General features: G+C 44.7%; 1 protein-coding gene across 1 annotated transcript in view; it reads left to right on the top strand.

Annotated features, from left to right (window-relative positions):
* The window catches only part of LOC141148409 (NACHT, LRR and PYD domains-containing protein 1b allele 3-like), a 104,977-nt gene that overhangs the window by 54,094 nt on the left and 30,505 nt on the right, over positions 1-20,378 (top strand). Inside the window, exons 7-11 of the mRNA XM_073635884.1 lie at positions 728-954; positions 2,789-3,066; positions 4,627-4,752; positions 6,056-6,191; positions 8,385-8,435. Coding sequence (XP_073491985.1) covers positions 728-954; positions 2,789-3,066; positions 4,627-4,752; positions 6,056-6,191; positions 8,385-8,435 — 818 coding nt within the window. The remainder of the gene's footprint in view (positions 1-727; positions 955-2,788; positions 3,067-4,626; positions 4,753-6,055; positions 6,192-8,384; positions 8,436-20,378) is intronic.

Raw genomic sequence — 20,378 nt, 5'->3', positions numbered from 1 at the left:
TTACTATAGACAATTTTTTTAAATATGTAACAAATTTTTTTGACTTGGTTACCTAGGTAGCTTTTAGTATGTAGCTTCCCCTCTCCCAACGCAGTTCCTTCCAAAGGAGTAAGGGGTGAACCACACCAGATTTAGAATTTTAAGAAGCCTAAAGTATATGCAAACTCAATTATCAAAATCCCATAAAAGCTTTAACATGTTCAAGTGACTTAAATATGCAGCATTCTTTAAAATAAAACTTGGTTGCCCTACCATAAGGTTTGTTCAGGCCCTTTCTGTAATAGGGTGACAACTATGTCCCAATTGTTCTGCATTGTTGCTTTGTCGCATGCTTTTCGAATGGAGACTTCAAATGGTCGTGATGACACACATTGCGCAGACATGGCCCACTGTTGTCACTATGAGCTTGCCTACCCTGAGAATAGCTGTGCAGCCGACTCTAGAGTGTATGTAGACAGGAAGCGGGCGAAGATCATCAACTCTGATATGCCACAAAGGATGAAAAAGGAAAAAAACAGCATTTTATTTAAAAACAAAAACATGAGAATAGTTCATGATACTTAGAACTTTCACAAACCAAAAGTCATTCATTTAGCGTTTACATCCACTTTACAGACCCTGTAAGACTTTTTCATGCCATAGCTGAAACAATCTCAGCTTTAAACAGCTCTATCATGCTTCTTCATGATGGACTTCAGCTACTAATTTCTATTTCTCACTATTTCAGGTTGGAACTTGGATGTGCCGGACGCTTCTGCTGTTTAGAGACCGGGATTAAATTCCAGGTGACCCGTCCGATAACTATTGAGTATGAACTGGATTCCTGGTCTAAATACATGGACACTCTACAGCTCCAAAAATCTGGGGTCCTGGGACCTCTGTTCAATATTAAGACACTGATAGAGCCAAATATAGTGTCTGCAGTGTACCTTCCACATTATCTGTGCTTGAAAGGTAAGTCAAAGGTACACATAATTTGCACTCAAGTTTGATTATATATCACGTCATTACAAGAGCAGAACAACCTAACATTAAAATGACCATTTTTCTGAACTAAATTTTTCAAATCAAGTCATACCTGTAAAAGGAAACTATGAACACTTGCCCTTCCTGCTGCCTACACTGCAAAACACCACTACAATCCTGGGAAATCTTCATGTGAAGTCTAGAGGGAAACCAAAATGTCCAGGGGTGTTCCTGGATCCCCCACAACTCTTACTGATTTCTTCTGCTGGCCTTCACACCAATACGCCACAGTTTTTCAGATGGTCATATTAGGAGAAAATGGAGTGGTAGTGCAGAGGTCTTAGAATTGTTCAAAAGTGGTTGCTAGGTCAGGTTATCTGAATTGTGGGTATGCTGCTTAAACACGACACAGGATCTCCTCTATTCCCCTGGCTTAAAGGAAGGAAATCAAGAGTTAAGTGCCACACTGGACATTTCCCCATCCACATACAGCTTTATTCCAGTTTCAAATACAAAGGAATTAGCACAAAGCCAACGTGTTTTGGGTGTCACACAACACCCCCTTCAATCTATCAACAGTTGGTTTGAGCTGCCTTTGAGTTATTTTAGTTGGTTTGAGCTGCCTTTTGAACCAGTTGCTGAGAGACTGTAAGCTCCTTTTACAATCTGGTTAAAACCTTACATCCATAAGAAGTGTAGTTTCCCACCCAGTAAACAATTTTAATCAATCTTAAGCCCTAAAAAAGGGATGTTTAATGCTGAAACGCGGTGGCTAGATGACAATCCCCTTAGAAAAAGAGCTGTATCTGAACATTGAAATTTCAGGTGTGATGCTTCAGTCTTGGTTTCCTATAGACAGTCATGTGACTTCAGCATTGTTGTTATGCACCTCTTTTACAGTACATGTATGAGGAGTCAAGAGTGGCCTCTTGCACGATTCCAGTCTTTAAGGAAAAGTGCCAGGGGACTGCAAATAAAGACTGGAACTTGGAAGTGCTGGTATCAGACAAGCAAAAGTACAGTTAGTAGAGCACCCAGGAAACACCAAGTTCAGTTAGGAGTAGAGTCAGGTCACAAGCCCTCCTACGTTCGGTAACAGCTGAGTGGGAAGGCACCAAATCATAGGCAGAATCAAGGTCAGGAACAAGCAGAAGTAGGCAACGTGCAGGCAGCGAGTTACCAAGTTGATAGGCAAAATCTTGATCAGAAGTCCAGCTAAAGGTCAGTAATGGAGATGAACAGCAAAGATAGGCAGACAAGGATAATTCAGAGGCAAGTCAGATAAAATCTGGGTCAATAACACAGTCAAACATAAGGTTCAGGATCAGGAATAAAGAATAAAAAACCATTCAGCAATGATTCTATGCAAAACTAGATTTAATTAGCCTGCTAGGCACCAGTTTCTGTGCTGGTTGAGCCTATATGTTCATGTGCACTGTGATTTGCACAGGCACAATCTTCCTGATGACCGGAATGATTTTCCTAACAGTTGTTCTCTGCAGCACTTTTCTGTGAGCTTGGAGGAGCATATCAATGCCAACCTGGGCTTGCAGGAAGTGGGTTGAATGACGCTAGACATCATGACACCTGGAAGACCAGCGGTGGCCAGCAGCTGAGGAGACCATGGAGGGCAGTGCTGGAGTGTGGAAAGGATGAAAAGTACTTTGGAAACTTTACTTTAAAATATTAATTTAGGGATCTGCTTCAAATAGGTTGCAATACACTAATATTGTTACATTTACAATAATATTATGATAGAAATGCTATATATATGCATGTCTGTATGACTTATATGTGTATACTTTGGCATCTTGTTTTACAGAACTGAGTGGAGACCTGTCTTGGATTAAATGTGCTCATTACAAAGATGGAAAACTGAGTGTGGAAACACCAACAGAAGTCCTACCATTTCATGTCATTCTAGAAAATCCTTCATTTTCCTCACTTGGGGTTTTCTTCTGGAATTTAATACCAAAAGCAGCAGCCAAGTATATCCCAATACATGGCAAAGTGCACCTGTACTTCAAAAAAGCTGGAATGAAATGTGTGGAGTATAAGATTCACCTGTACCTATTGCCTGCGTTTGCCCCAGTGAACAAGGTAAATGAAAATAGTCAATGGACACTATGGGGGCCAGGAATGATTTTTATAGTGAACATATGGGAAAAACAAATCTCACAGACAAGCTTTGTTTGGCAATGGAGGTACATTGGAGGTCTAGGCAGCTACTGTAGTCTGAAACACTCAACATGGTCTGGTGTTTGTATGTTTCAGCATGGCATTTTCAAGGCCAAAACAAACTCTCACACTTGTCTTGATCCCAAATCTTAACCTCATCTTTAGATTGACTAGTGTCTAAATTCTAAAACATTCCAAACAACTAAAAATTAACCTGTAACCTCTCTCTAACACTTTACATTTAACCTGCCCCTAACACTGACCTCTTAACCCAACACTTAACCCTAAAACTTAACCTAGCTCCCTAAAAACTATGGTAAGATTTAATTTTAAAGAGAATTTTCACCCTCCACTCCCAGTTTTTTTTTTTTTTGTTCTAAACCCCTTCCTACCTGGTGGTGAGTTCTGCTAAGCTTAGATACTCACCTACTCAGTGGATCGGGCATTGTGCAGCTGAGCACCTCTTCTCTTCTGGTAACGCTTGGTCCCACGCCACCATATTTCCCTGTGATGTCATCTATTGGCTGCCAGCTGTTTCAGGTTCAGCCGCTGTGCCTCCCAATGACAAGTGGGCAGGCCCACCCTCTCCTTCTTTCCTCATTGAAAGGCTATGCCCCCTGGGATATGTGACATGTATATCCCAGAAGGCAATGGGAGGAGAGTGCATGTCGTTCGCCTAGGTGAATGACATGCAAAGGGGGTGGTGGTGGACCTCTTATTTAAAAACAAAGAAAATAAAACAGCCCTTATTCTTAAAGTGGATGAGAGGAGGGGTGGAGAGGAAGGATCGTGAGCTGGAGGGTAAAGATCGGCTATGACTTAAAGCCCAATTTGTGACTAATCCTCCTAGACTTCAGTCAGCCCCTTCCCTACATGAAAGCATTCTAAACCCATAAAACTAGCCCTTAACCTCCTAATACTCTATACTTAACCTGACCCTAACCCTGACGTTTTAACCTAACACTTATCCCTAAAACTAAACCCAATTTCCTAAATACTAAGTAAGCCTTAACACTTGGCCTTAACTTAAATCTCAAGTTGGGACTCATCCTCCAAGCATTTAGTCATGCCCCCCACCCCCATGGAAGCCGCAGATTTGTATTTTATTATTATTTTTTAAATTTTTTACCTTTATCAGAAGTTTTCAGTCATGTGATACACTGGGTCTTCTTCAGATGCTCTCCCAGTGGTGGGAGGTCCTCAATGATGCAGTGATGACATCTGCATCATTGTATGTGAAGGCAATGTGCCACGGCGAGACCTCCTCAGATGGTCTGTCCATGACCCTCTGAACTCACAGAATGTCTTCCAGGTTGAATGACACTAGGCAATTAACCCCATGTCCACTCCACTTATCACCACATAGCTGTCCTAGGATATTTATTCACTTTATGAAAAAAAATCTTAAGATAAAGAAATATTCAAAGACAAAACACGTGTACTGTACAGATATTGTGCTAAAAGTCCTTTTATCATTTCCAGGATTTTTTACAAGAAAAGACTAGTAATGGATTTGTGAAGATTGATAAACCCCCCAGAACTAAAACCATCTACACCAAGAAAAGCTACATTGTGAAGGGACCAGGGAATGCCCATATACAACCCACGGTAGGATAAATAAACACATACATACACATGTAGCTATACTGTGACCTTGAGCCTGTCCTCCTATTCCCTCAAACCTCCTTATTGGTCAGTGGGACCACAGTTCCCATTTAAAAAAGGTACTTTACCACATACTATACGGCCCCTTCCCCCTTACTTTTTTTCTGGTTTATCCACAAAAAAAATTCACATCCAGCTATCCAGCTTTTTTCTCTAGATATCTGATGCTCTGTTGTTTTACACCTGGTCCCGCTATCTTTTTCTCTGACATCATCAGGAAGCCAGTGGTCTCTTCTGAGTTATGTAGCTGGCCCATCGATGACGTGCCTTGGCCCTTCATCAGGCGGCTAGCTGCAAGAACCAGGAAGAGACAGATGGCCCCTGATGATGCACCACAGACCATGTGCAGTAGAGTACCCCTGTGGGTTGTTGCATACATCCCTCTTGCTTAGGCGAATATCCAGGAGGTAAGGTAAGGGCTCCATGAAGAAGTTAATTTAAAAAATTAGTATTAAAAAAAAGTCAGAGAGGAGGGGGATAGGGGAGAAATTAAAGGAGGGGGGTAGGGGTTAAAATGGGGGCAGAAGGTGAAGGTAAGCTTTAAAAGGCTTAATGGTGGTGGTAGGGCTAGCTAAAGGCTCAAGGGAAAGGAATAAATTAGCATATAACTTCAGCTGCATATACAGTATATATATATGTACAGTATATACAGCATATATGGACCTGCTAATCATTTTGAAATGCTTAATATCTCATCATATGTTTTGCTACAGTGAGGTTACAGATAGACTAATGCCCTGTACACACGATCGGACATTGATCGGACATTCCGACAACAAAATCCATTGATTTTTTCTGACGGATGTTGACTCAAACTTTTCTTGCATACACGCGGTCGCACAAAGTTGTTGGAAAATCTGATCGTTCTGAACGCGGTGACGTAAAACACGTACGTTGGGACTATAAACGGGGCAATAGCCAATAGCTTTCGTCTCTTAATTTATTCTGAGCATGCGTGGCACTTTGTGCGTTGGATTTGTGTACACACGATCAGAATTTAACCGATAGGATTTTGTTGTCGGAAAATTTTATAGCCTGCTCTCAAACTTTGTGTGTCGGAAACTCCGATGGAAAAAGTCCTATGGAGCCCACACACAATCGGAATTTCCGACAACACAATCTGATCGCACTTTTTCCGTCGGAAAATCCGACCGTGTGTACAGGGCATTATACTCATGTTTATGTTGCCTTTAGCTATAAGTAGTGTACACATAATCATATACATTTTTATTTACAAATGATTTAGGGGTTGGATGTGCAGTGTGTCTCCCCATTAGAGAGCTACACAGATATCACCATGGATGCTGCAGTAAATGTGATTGACTTATCTCTGGTACAAGAAGGTCGCGAGGAGGAGATCTGGGGTTGTCGTATGTCCAGAGGTAAGATCTACTGACTCTGTGATGTGACCCGATGCTTTTTTGGCTCAGCAATGACATCTAACTTGATTAAGAGCTCAGTTACTAATAGTAATGTAGCGCTTACTCAGGAGGAGCCACTTGATATATCAGGTTCTCTGTTCTTATTCCTTGACTCTGTAAACAGCCTCCTCCCCTCTGACACACCTGGTTAAGTATAGATCACTGCAAATACCTACGTATGTGAGCACTAGTTTCAGTATCCTACACAGAACTATATTGGAGTGTCAGGAAAAAAGCACCAGACTACTCAGTAAAGTATGTATATTGTCACAAATTAAGAGCAAATAGCAACACACACATATCAATGAGCAGGTAGAATAAACTGTTTGCTCACAGTAAGCTAAATCATGTAATTACTAGGTTATAGGAGTCTAGTCTAAACCATTGTGTTACTAAAGCAGGATTAACCTAGCAATAAACAGCATCAGTAATGACGAGCACCAGCAATGAACAGTATCAACAGTGATGAATAATCCAATAGTAGTTCCTCTGCTGTCAGAAGTCACTAATATATATACTGTCTATCCCACATAACCCAGGAGAGGTACCTCTGACTATTAGTAGCTCAGTTCAGGTTCCGTCATAAACCATGAATCAGACTTAGACAGAAGTACAGTTAAATCACACTTGTTTAATAATAATAAAAAAGGGTAAACAGAGTAAACGTAGTCAAAACATAGCCAGAGTTCAGGAACCGGAACGGATAGTCAGACAAGCCAAAATGTCAGGGAGCCAGAGATGAGCGTAGTAGAACAGCAAGCAGGATCTGGAGCCAGAAGGAATGTCAGCGAAGCAAGTCTTTAACAGGAACACAGGAGAGCGTTTCTAGAGATGTGACCAAGGCGAAGGCAGAGATCATCTGGACTGGACGGCTTAAGTAGGCAGGACTGACGAGCAGCATGTAATCAACAGGTGAGTCACTGTGGAGAGATAGGAGCTGGCAATTAGCCAACAGCTAAGCAGCCAGCTTTGAGAAGGAAGGGCTGAGCCCAGTCCTGACAGGTTCCCTGTGGAGCATTTGGTAAGTATATGGCTCCTGAATTTCAATCCCAAACCAGCTAATGGGTGGGGCCCAGTCTTTAAGGTGGTGTAAATAAGTACAATCCCTTTATAGCTCTGCATCCAGTGATTTAAGTAGGGTTGGCACTTTTCCTTTAAGTCAAACCCGAACACTTTAGCAGCGCACAGCAATTTTGTTTTGTAGTATAAACTATACATATATTTTGCGAACTCCGATGTGGACGCTGACTGTCAGCAGTCCTTCTGGCTCTGGAATCAGGGCAAGTCCGGTCTTTAGCACTCTGGTTCTCAGGCCTCAAGCTACTGTCGATCAGTACACACACACAACAGCGGATATGTGTACTCTGCAGTCCTCTCCAACAGGGGGAAGTTTTCTTCTCTAGTCCACCACTCCATTTACTCTTATGCAGGATCCTCTTCCCAGACTACATTTCTCACTGTTCAGAGTGGCCTACCTCAGTCTCTCAACTCCTTCATGCCCACCGGCTCCATCTGCTGGATGGATGCTGAACAGCATTGAAAGACAGCATAAGTGTCTTGTATAGGCACTCAAAGCAGGTGCAGCACAGTTTCTTTATAGTTGTTCCTTCTGGCCAAATAAGCACCTGGCTTTAAAAAAAATCAAGAGAGTCACCAACTTCATTAGTTTATAATTTTCCTGAATAGATTTTTATTAAAACTTGTCTGATCTGTGGAGAATCACACAATATCCAAATACAGGAAATGATGATTCTATAATTCTCTGCAGGATGAACAAATCTAGGAAATGAAACAATTTGCAATTCTCCTATTTACCAATATGCTTAACATGAGAAATTATTTCACACATCACTAGACTTAAATCTAGATTTTATGCAAAATGTTTGCAAATATTTTACAGTTTAACTTAATTTCCACAAAAAAGTTCAAGATATGTCCCAGTATATATAGTACAAGATATGTCCCAGTATATATGGTAGAAGCTATGTCCCACTGTATACAGTTTATAGTACAGTACAGTACATGTCCCAGTAGATACAGTACTATTTGTGTGTATCTAGTGCTGGGCATTGCTTGTAAGTTTCTATAAATATTAAATATTTAATTGTACAGATAAGCAAAAAAACACTAATGTAACTGGTTTCTTTTTTGTAGGAGAAGTTGAAGAATTGCATGCACGGGTGCCGAATTATACAACGCCCAAAGGTATTACATATAGACTTTTTTCTAATATATATATATATATATATATATATATATATATATATATATATATATATATATATATATATATATATATATACTGTATCTAATTAATTTAGAGAAGTCTGTAGTCTCTACTGGTTTGCGATCCAGAACTGTGAGCTGACATATTGGAACAAACTTGCCGTTTACCCGTTAGCCTACATCGTTCCATTATCCGTGGTCATGTGTTATTAGTAATGATCAGAATGACATCAGGAGTATTAGTGGCCTGTATTTTATTTACCAAAATTTACATCTGAGGGTCAATGCTATGGGCAGCAAGGTTAGATGGGGCTGCACAAAACCTCAAAATTATTAAAATGATAACCTTTTTCCTATTTTGCTTCCATCTTCCATGCATCTCTGGACATCTGTAGCATAATTCAGCAGAGAACTGTGTTGACGAGTATGTGCAGAGGACTCGTAAGACTCCTTCCTTGTTTGGAGGCCTGTTTAGTGTAAAAGCATAGCTCCCAACTGTCCCTGATTTGGAAGGACTGTCCCTGATTTGGACCAATGTCCCTCATTCCTCCTCATTTGTCCCTCATTTTGGTCTGATCTATATAGATGTATATAAAATGCATGTTTTATCAAAAGGGTTTTCCAGCACTAAACCTTTCATCTGATTTCTAAATTGCTGCATTTGTAATTTCCAAAAGCCAATATAAAGGAATAGTAATGGTAAAAAAGCACTTGTGGGTTTAACCAATCTTGTTTTTTTGTACAATTCTCCTTTAAGGGGGGGCGTGGCAAGTGGTGTGTCCTATGCCTGCATGCTTTTCCTGATAGGTGTCCCTCATTCTCATCTCAAAAAGTTGGGAGGTATGAAAAAGTAGTTCTACATATGTAAAACAGACCCAATTCTGCCTCCAATAGAACATTCTATGTGTAGTTTTACTAGAAATAATTGCATGGTGCAAGGGGAGGAGCTTTTACAAAAGGGGTGTCATTGGTCAGATTGCCTAGGCACCAGGATGTCTGAATACAGTCTTGCTAGTTGCTACAAGGAGGTTAGACAGCAGGATTGCTGGGACTACTCCCTTTGCTAAGGCGAGGAGTGAGGTGGTCTGTAGGTACCTTGGAGCAGATCCAGGGTCCTTTTAAATCTGTCATTTAAAGTGGATAAGAAATCTTTATGGATGGCCCTTGGGAGGCTCCCCCAGGATTTGTAGAAGTGCATTGATCTGGGGGGTGGCCTAGGCACACTTTGGAATCCCTTTCACAAGCAAAGTCTGTATGGAGATTTTTGGGTCAGCTGGGCAGGCCACCCCTACAACATTAACTGTTTAACTAAAATGATGTATCCTATAGTATATGGCTGTTCCTCTACTAGGTGACCAATGACATATGAGACACATCGCAGCAAAGGAGAGCTCATGACTGCAATAGCTGAAGCTCTATACAGGAGTCTTAGGTCACCCATGTCACACCACACATGACTGACTGCAAGCATGTTATGTTATGTCTACCGGGCCAAGCAAAATTCATAAAAACCTCATTCTCATGTAGTGAGCTGAGCCTATTATTTATTGACCTCCTCCTGCAGTAACTGGAAGCACTCAGGATCACTTCCAAGATCTGTTACAGGAAGACAGTTGAAGATGAGATCAGGTACTCTGTCAGTCCATCAAAAAATAATATTTTAGCATCTGGTATATGCAATCTCCTCACAGTTCTGTTCCCAGCTCCACCTATTACGAGGGGCTCTCATCATCCCTGCAACAAGTTCCCGGGTCTGTACACCTGCTTTGCCCATTATGAGGGCTTCTCAACATCCTTGTGCTGAGTTCCTAAGTCTGTACATTTACTGTACCCATTATAAGGGGTTTCACCATCCCTGTGCTGGGCTCCTGGGTCTGTAGACCTTTTGTGCCCATTGTGATTTGCTCCCACCATCCCTATGCTGAGTCCCTGGGTCTGTACACCTGCTTTGCCCATTATGAGGGGTTCCTACCATCCTTGTGCCGAGTTCTCATGTCTGTACACCTGTTGTGCCCATTATGAGAGGTTCTTACCATGCCTGTGCTGAGTTCCTGGGTCTGTAAATTGCTGTGCCCATTATGGGGGGTTCCCACCATCCCTTACCATCCCTGTGCTGAGTTCCTGGGTCTGTAAAATTGCTGTGCCCATTATGGGGGATTCCCACCATCCCTGTGCTGAGTTCCCATGTTTGTACACCTGCTGTGCCGATTATGAGGAAATATCACCATCCCTGTGCTGAGTTCTTGAATCTGTGCAACTGCTGTGCCCATTATGAGGGGTTCCCACCCTCCCTGTTCTGAGTTCCCAGCCCTGCAGACCTACTGTTCCCATTGAGGGACTCCAACTATCGCTGTTGAGGAGCTGGAACACTAAAAGGTGGACAGGGACACTCAAAACTCCCAGGTGGATAGGGAAATAGTCAGGAATTATGAAAGGGAGATCTTATTTTTGGCATATCCAAGTTATAAAAAAAATCCAGAGACTAACTCTCTACCTACCTATCTCCATAGGAGCCGCTAAGTTTGTCTGGATCCTTTTCCCAATTGTTCCCTTGCAGTACAACACACAGATCAACAATTACTTAGGCTCAATAACCAGTCCAGGGGTATGCTTTTTCTGATGCTTTATTTTAGAACTTGGATAGGTAGTGGGTAACAGGGCCATCTTAATAACATCATGGGCCCCTGGGCAAAGTAATGCTATGGGGCCCCTACAAGCCTGCCCAATTTATGCACCTCACACCAGTACGCTCTCAGCCCCCCTCACACCTGTGCACTCTCAGCCCCCCTCACACCTGTACGCTCTCAGCCCCCCTCACACCTGTGCGCTCTCAGCCCCCCTCACACCTGTATGCTCTCAGACCCGCTCCCACCTGTACGCTCTCAGCCCCCCCTCACACCTGTATGCTCTGAGCCCCCCTCACACCTGTATGCTCTGAGCCCCCCCTCCCACCTGTACGATCTCAGCCCCCCCTCCCACCTGTACGCTCTCAGCCCCCCTCACACCTATGCACTCTCAGCCCCCCTCACACCTGTATGCTCGCAGCCCCCCCCTCACACCTGTACGCTCGCAGCCCCCCCTCACACCTGTACGCTCGCAGCCCCCCCTTACACCTGTATGCTCTCAGCCCCCCCTCACACCTGTACGCTCTCAGCCCCCTCACACCTGTACGCTCTCAGCCCCCTCACACCTGTACGCTCGCAGCCCTCCTCACATGTGTATATATGACATACATGTATACAGATACACACGTACACAGACACACACACATGTACACAGGTGTACACAGACACTCACACACACATGTACACAGGCACACACACACATGTACACAGGCCTAAACATGTACACAGACACACACACACACACATGTACACAGGCGTAAACATGTAAACAGACACACATGTACACACATGTAGCGGTGGTAGATTTTTAATCTACTGTTGATAGGTAAATTTAGTGGGTTATCTGTTCATACATAGTCAGATTTGCCTCTGTTCCAGCTCAGCTGAGTTGCATGTAATTTCGCACTGTGCCTGTGGGTGTCGTTGTTACTATGGGCCGGTGTTGGAAAAGCAACACGTTGAAGCATATGAGTGCTCTTCTGTCCCGGAGACAAGCTCGGTGGAGGTGGTCCTCCGAGTTGCATTCTGGGAAAGGGTATTCATGGGACAGACGCCATGTTTTAGGGGTCTTTCGTTCCACCTGCTGGCCCTCCTGGCCGACAGGTGTGTGTTAGGAGTACTACCTCGTGGTCTTCCGATCGGGAGGCCCACGTTGCTGCAGCGTGTGGGTGGGCCCAGAAGCCTGTCTGGGGCCTACCACAGCGGCACGGGAATGGTCCTGGGCTGTCTGTCCTACAGGAAGAAGCTGGACAACTGAGAAGATCCCAGGGGAGGACCCGTCATGGAAGGATCATGCAGAGTGCTGGTCTGGAGAGGGGCCTGGTGACTCAGTTGGAGGACGCATCCTAAAGTTAACCTATCGCTTGTTTGAGACTATGTCACAGGAACTATTGTGGGCCCAGGGTAAAGATGTTGCTTCTGCCTTAACTTTCTCAGAGTGGAAAGCCCTGGATTCTGGGAAGACATCACCTTGTGTGGAGCCGCACAGTACTACCAAGGAGACATTGTCTAAAGTTGCTAGTTTGCTTCCGACACCCGTCGGGTCTATGGTGAGAAAATCACCGAACTCTTGTTTGTCTCCTGGTTTGGGGAAAAATAGACCTTTGCTTAAACTTGCCTGTTTGCAGAGAATGCTCACTAAACAAGTTGCCACAAAATATGGTCTGGAATTTCTCTATGTTACTCAGGAAATTATGCAGGAAATTGAGGCCAACCAGGAACAGTGGTACAGTGAAGCTGTTTGGGACTATTTGTCTGTGCTAAAACCTTTCCTGAGAATTGGGTGTTCTGTTGCCATGGATGAACGTTTCAGTGGATGTTTCTTACATTGGAACTATGGTCGGCACATCTATGCTGACAAAGTGGTCATTTGCAGACCTGGAAAAGATGATGTTGTGTACTTTATCACTACAGTGGATAAACTGGGAAATAAACTGACATTGCCAGATCCCCGTTTTTATTGGTGATTATGAAGCAGAACTTTGGGGTATATAGTTAGAGAGTGTCAGTATATAGAGATCTTCGTGGGCAAGAAATGATATTTATCCCAGCGTTTCCACATCCAAAGACTCTTTGCTAACTGGATTTTCTTCAAAGGTAGGGATGGGCTTTTTAAGTTACTCTAGTTTGTTTCTATTAAAAGGAAAATCTATGGGAAGAGAGTGTCATTCTTCTTTTGGAATGAGGCTTTGCTCCTAAACTGTTTAGTGAAGACATTGTACATATTTAGCGTGTGTCTAACTTTTTTTTTAGGAACAACTGGACCTCCTATCAAGCTGTTAGGCTTTTCAGCTAGATAGATAGTGGGGCTTGTAACAGTTCTAAATGTGATTTCTTTCACGGATGTGAATGTGTTATTCTATAAATGTTAAAACTGTAATATTTCTATACTGCCCTTTCTTCCTCTTCATCCAAGTTTTTTTTTTAAGTTCAAATACCTACTCTCAGGCTTGGGAGTTATTTTGACAGACGTTGAGGACAACGTCTATTGTAGTGGGGGGAGTATGTAGTGCTGGTAGATTTTTAATCTACTGCTGATAGGTAAATTTAGTGGGTTATCTGATCATACATAGTCAGATTTGCCTCTGTTCCAGCTCAGCTGAATTGCCTGTAATTTCGCACTGTGCCTGTGGGTGTCGTAGTTACTATGGGCCGGTGTTGGAAAGGCAACACGTTGAAGTGTATGGGTGCTCCTCTGTCCAGGAGATAGCTCGGTGGAGGTGGTCCTCCGAGTTGCATTCTGGGAGAGGGTATTTATGGGACAGACGCCATGTTTAGGGGTCTTTCGTTCCACCTGCTGGCTCTCCTGGCCGACAGGTATGTGCTAGGAGTACTACCTCGTGGTCCTCCGATCGGGAGGCCCACGTTGCTGCAGCGTGTGGGTGGGCCCAGAAGCCTGTCTGGGGCCTACCACAGTGGCAAGGGAATGGTCCTGGGCTGTCTGTCCTACGAGAAGAAGCTGGACAACTGAGAAGATCCCAGGGGAGGACCCGTCATGGAAGGATTATGCAGAGTGCTGGTCTGGAGAGGGGCCTGGTGACTCAGTTGGAGGACGCATCCTAAAGTTAACCTATCGCATAGTACTGCCGGGTCGGCTTAAAGGTTCTAGTGCTGTGTTTGCTGTTCATCGTAAACCATTACATCCTGTGGCAAAGGATTGTACGGGTTTCTAGTTCATTCAAGTCTGTGGCAGAGACTTTTGTTCGTGCTGCGTACTGGCTGCTAGGTTAGTGAGAGAAACCTATCCAGGTGGGCAAAGATTCAACTCTAAAGTGAGAGCACATTCGACTACAAGATTCCAAGTTATAATGATCCACTAAAAAAAGGTATTTGAACTTCCCTGCAACTCTTCTTCTGCCTCTTTCCTGCTACTTCCTTTAATCACAATTATTAAAGCATTGGAAAAGATACTCAAGTGTCCGGTGCCTACATTGTCAGGTATTAAACTCAACGGGACCCTAGACCCGGTTCTGGTGAAATTGAGGTAACGAAGGTGACGGTAAAAGCCCGCTATAAACCAGCAGCTCCACCGAGAGTTATTGCTACACACACATGTACACAGGCACACCCACACATACATGTACACAGGCACACCCACATGTACACAGACAAACACACATGTACACAGACACACACAACCCCCCCCCCCCTTACTTGTTAGGTGGTGTTCCTTGTCCCAGCTCTTGTGCAGGACACACGAAGGGTGCACATGCCGGATTTACCAGACAGGGTAGCAAAGAGCCCGATGTCAGCTCAATGTCTCTCACACACATTCCTAAATCCAGCGCAGGCACGGAGCTCTCCTGCACCCACCCCTGCCTTCTCCCATCCCCGCCAGACAGCCGGGTCCTTTTAGATGCTCGGGCCCTTAGTGTATGGGCTGTAACCCCCTGATGGCAGGCAGCCCTGCCCGCCGGACTGCCTGTGCCTGCTAAGCCTGACTCCCTTGCCCCACTGCTTCTTCTATTTGTCTGGCTCTGATGGGGCCCCAGGTTCACCTGGGGCCCCTGGGCAGTGCCCAGGGGTGTCCGCTCAGTAAGACTGCCCTGATTGTTCCTATTATGCCTCAGTATTTATTGCACTGTCCAGTAACAAGATTGTCTTTCACACTCAACATAAAGTCCCCAGCTTATACTCCCAGAGCAATGCAAAGTGTGTTGTGTGTACCAGAGGATCCTCCAAGTCTACAGTACACAACTCCCATATCATGGTTTGTTCTCTAGCCTTTTCCTGCCAGTATCCCTGTGCTCAGATTAGAACTACTGCAGTAAGATAAAATCAAGGGATAAAGAGACTTATGCCCTGTACACACAATAGGATTTTCCGATGGAAAATGTGTGATAGTACCTTGTTGTCGGAAATTCCGACCGTGTGTGGGCTCCATCACACATTTTCCATAGGAATTTCTGACACACAAAGTTTGAGAGCTTGCTATAAAATTTTCCGACAACAAAATCCGTTGTCGGAAATTCAGATCGCGTGTACACAAATCCGACGCACAAAGTGCCACGCATGTTCAGAATAAATTAAGAGATGAAAGCTATTGGCTACTGCCCCGTTTATAGTCCCGACATACGTGTTTTACGTCACCGCGTTCAAAACGATCGGATTTTCCGACAACTCTGTGTGACCATTTGTATGCAAGACAAGTTTGAGCCAACATCCATCGGAAAAAATCCTAGGATTTTGTTGTCGGAATGTCCGATCAATGTCCGACCATGTGCACAGGGCATAACTGTCTGTTTTCGGTCTTATTTCCTTTCTTATGCCGCGTACACACGACCAGTTTTGCCATCGGAATTCTGAAGTATATGGGGTTTTTTAATAAAATGGGAATTCACATGCCTATTTGAGGATTTATATAATGAAGGTGTTGGGAGTCCACAGGCAGAATGTAGGGAAGTAGAGGAGGGTGCAGGTTACCAGGGGAGTGGTGGTCCTGATAAGTAAAGTGCTTTCTTCAAGAACCAGCGCTAAGGGGGGCGGAGTTACAACATGACGCCAAGTAGCAGCGTGTAGCTGCGAGCTCCAGGTGTTCCCCTGGGCGATCAACTAAAAGAAGAAAAAAGGAAAACCGAATCCTACTGAAACATAACCCATGGTAACGGGTAATCTACATATACCCTAATAAGGCTTATCTAAATATGGCATTGTTGCTGTAGCCAAAGAACTAAGCATATAAGAGAGAACAGATCCCGGTATCTCTACCGGGGTCCAAAAGCGGCTACTTAGGCAACAAGAAGTCTACACCTGGGTATGTATCTATAAAATTACAAAATTTATTTCATCCATATTGGAAACGTGCTACAAAAATCATTAAATGCATCTATTGTTAAATAAAAAACAGCTTCACACTGCAGGCTTCTCAGGGTGCTCCCACACGAGGTCACTCAAGGACTTGTGTACAATCAAATAAGGCTCCCTACAGGAAAGGGCTGCTAATTCTGATACTCTTCTAGTAGAAGAAATGGCTACCAGAACAATTAACTTCCTTGTCAACAAGACCAAAGGAATCTGAATTATTGGTTCAAAAGGCTGTTTCTGTAACACAGCCAGAACCAAGTTCAAGTCCCAGGGGTTTAGGGGCGCCCTAACCGGAGGATTAAGACGCGTCACCCCCTGTATAAAGTTTCGGACCAAAGAATGCGAAGCAAGTGGCCGTTGAAATAATACTAATAAGGCCGAGACCTGGCCCTTGATGGTACTCAAGGCCAGCTTCATCTCTAAACCCAATTGTAGAAAATCAAGAATTCTACCTATCACATATTTTCTGGGATGCCAACCCCTGGATTTACACCAGGATACATAAGCTTTCCAGACTCTATGATAAATCATTCTGGAAGCTGGCTTCCTTGCATTGATCAAGGTAGATATCACAGAACCTGAAAGCCCACGACTCTTCAGAACGTGGGTCTCAACAGCCAAACCGTCAAATTTAGCGTTTGTATGGCAGGATGGAACACTGGACCTTGAGATAACAGGTCTGGTCGTACCGGTAGTGTCCACAGGGAACCCACCGTCATCCTTACTATTTCCGCATACCACGTCCGTCTGGGCCAAGCGGGGGCCACCAGAAGTACTGACTTCCTTTCCTGCCTGACCCTGCGAAGAAGTCGCGGCAGTAGCAGAATAGGCAGGAATGCATAAATCAGTGAGAACCGATGCCACGTAGTCACCAATGCATCCGTCCCGCATGCAAGAGGATCTCTTGTTCTTGCCACAAAACTGTCTATCTTTTTGTTGAATCGGGATGCAAAGAGATCTACATCTGGGACCCCCCATCTTTGGCATATGTTCCAAAAGACGTCGGGATGTAGAGACCATTCCCTGGAAGTAACTTCTGGCGACTTAAATAGTCCGCCTGCCAGTTCTCCATCCCTGGAATGAAAACTGCCGATATGCATGGCACATGCCTCTCTGCCCAGACTAAGATCTGGTTCACCTCTTTTTGAGCAGCTCGGCTCCTGGTGCCTCCCTGATGATTGGCATAGGCCACTGCTGTGGCATTGTCGGACTGGATCCTGACCGGGCAACCCTGTAGCCTGATAGTCCAGGCCTTTAGGGCTAGACATACCGCACGGATTTCCAGAATGTTGATGGGTAAGGTCCTCTCTGTCTTGGACCATACCCCTTGGACCGCAGACTGTTCCAGAACTGCTCCCGAACCTGACAGACTGGCATCTGTTGTTACCACCGTCCAGGTAATCGGCAGAAAGGATTTCCCCCTCTGCAGGTTTTCAGGAATGAGCCACCAATTGAGGCTCTGACGCACCGCATGAGACAGGTGCATCGGAAAGTCTAATGCCTGAACCTTCTTGTTCCAGGCTATCAGAATACTGTGTTGCAGCAGTCTTGAATGAAACTTAGCATAAGGAACTGCTTTGAATGAAGACACCATCTTCCCTAGCAGCCTCATACAAAGGCGGACAGAAGGACCCTTCTTGGTCCTGACTACCAGAATCAGCTCCCTTAAAGCAGTGATCTTTGCCTGAGGTAGAAATACTTTCTCCTGGCTTGTATCTATGATCAGACCTAAATACTCCAGTCTTCTTACTGGTTTTAGGAAAGATTTTTCTAGGTTGAGGATCCAACCTAGGTGTTCCAGATACTTGACTGTGGTTCTCAAGTTCCCGTTGAAGGAGGCTACCGACCGGTCTATCAGTAGCAGGTCGTCTAGGTATGCTATGACAGCTATACCCTGAGCCCCTAATCTGGCCAGAGGAGGGGCCAAGACCTTTGTGAACACCGAGGTGCAGTGGCTATCCCAAATGGCAGAGCCACAAACTGGAAATGGCGCCCTCCTATCTCGAAGCGCAGAAACTTCTGATGAGCAGGAAAAATGGGCACATGCAGATATGTATCTCTGATGTCTATCGATGCCAGAAATTCTCCTCCCTGCAGGTTGGAGACTACTGTCCGAATTGATTCCATGCGAAAGGACTGAATCCTTAGGAATCGGTTCAGATCCCTTAAATCCAGAATGGGTCTGACATCCCCACTTGGTTTCTGGACCGTAAAAAGGTTGGAATAGAAGCCCAATCCCTGGTCCTTTGCAGGAACCATCATAATGACCTCCTGCGAAAAAAGTCACTCTAACGCTAGAAGGAGCGACTGCTTCTTCTCTGGGTCTCTGGGGACACCTGATCTGAGGAACCGAGGAGAGGGAAATTCCCGAAACTCCAGCCTGTATCCTAAGGTTACTGTGGAGATTACCCATCTGTCCTGGAAGTCCTCCTGCCAGAGCTCTGAGAATTGTCACAGTCTTCCCCCCCACTCGAGCGAGCGGGGGCACCCCTTTTCATGAAGAGGTCTTAGTGTTTTGCCTAGTAGGCTTCTTCCCCCAGGACTTCTTTTGTTCCTGGGGTTGACTCTTGCTTCTGAACCCAGACAGAGGAGGCCGTCGAGACTGCCTGAAGGCTGAAGCCCCTGGCGCTGGGGAAAGAGTCCGTTTGAAAGAGGGACGCTTACTCTTCTTCTTGACAGGTAAGAGAGTACTTTTCCCACCAGAGATTTTCTTGATATAGTCATCCAAGTCTTCTCCAAACAACCTTGCACCACGAAACGGAAACCCAGCCAGCAGCTTCTTACATGGTGCTTCGGCTGACCAATTTTTCAACCATAGGATTCTACGTATATGCACCAACCCCAGAAAGAAAGACGAGAGGTTTGCACGATAGAATCTCTGGTGGCGTCAACAACGTAACATAAGGCCACAGGAAGGTTAGCCAACCCCTGGGCCTGTTGTTCAGGTAATACTTTGATAACCTGCTTAACATGGTCTCTTAAGTATTGACAGACTCCAATCGCTGCAACTGCAGGTTGAGCCACTGAACCTGCCAAGGAGAAAACATCCTTCAATAGGGATTCCATCTTCTTATCTACAGGATCCCTGAGCATCTGAGCATTGTCTACAGGACAAGTCAGACTATTATTTACGGAGGAAATGGCGGCATCAATGGCCGGTATTCCCCACATTTTAATAAACTTTTCTTCCATCGGATAAAGCGTTGAAAACGTTTTCGGTGGAAAAAAACGTTTGTCTGGGTGATCCCACTCAAAATAAATGAGTTTTCCAAGTAAATTATGAACAGGAAAAGCATGTGCTGTTTGAGGAGGCTTCAGTGACCCCAAAGAAGAAGAGGGTTCTTTAACTGATTCCGATACGGGCAACTTAAATGTGGAGCGGACCAATCCAGTAAGGATCTGCACTAAGACTTTCTCCTCTTGGGAAGTTGCAGAGGGTCCCTCTCCACCTGATTCCTCCGAAGAGGAATCATCCGTCCATTCCTGATCCTCTGAAAGGGATTCGTCTCCTTTATCCCAGAGCTCCTCTTCCTGAGGGTCTTGGGAAACAGAGGAAGGCCTAGTGCGTTTTCTTCCACTGAGTGAAGATGTAATCACGGCCATTAATCTCTCCTCTAAACCACTAATGGTTGAGGAAAAAACCTCCTGTGTAATGTATACAGGGGCTGACGTGCCGAAGGCAGATATAGCTCCTGACCCCAATGGCTCCCTCTGGCTAGCCGTCCCTGGCCCCTCAGGGGGGGAAGATGCTGCAGAAAGGGGGTCCTCAGAACCCGACCGAGATCCCCTAGAGTCTCTGGTTCTTGGGGTGTTTGAACCTCTTCTACCCATAGTGCAAAGCAACAAGGTGGAGGTATCACAAAATGAACACTGACTGCTGAGCGATGTAGTCCGGCTAAAGCCCTGCTACCAAATGCCTAGTCTGGTGTTACATTAGTAAATTCTGCCTAGGAGAATGCCTGTATCCCACCTTACATGCGACCGTCAGCTCTGT

This window comes from Aquarana catesbeiana, linkage group LG06 (genome assembly GCF_042186555.1).
Source record: "Aquarana catesbeiana isolate 2022-GZ linkage group LG06, ASM4218655v1, whole genome shotgun sequence".
NCBI classification, from domain to species: Eukaryota; Metazoa; Chordata; class Amphibia; order Anura; family Ranidae; genus Aquarana; species Aquarana catesbeiana.
Note: the sequence above shows the minus strand (reverse complement) of the source record. Positions and strands in the feature narration are given on the sequence as shown.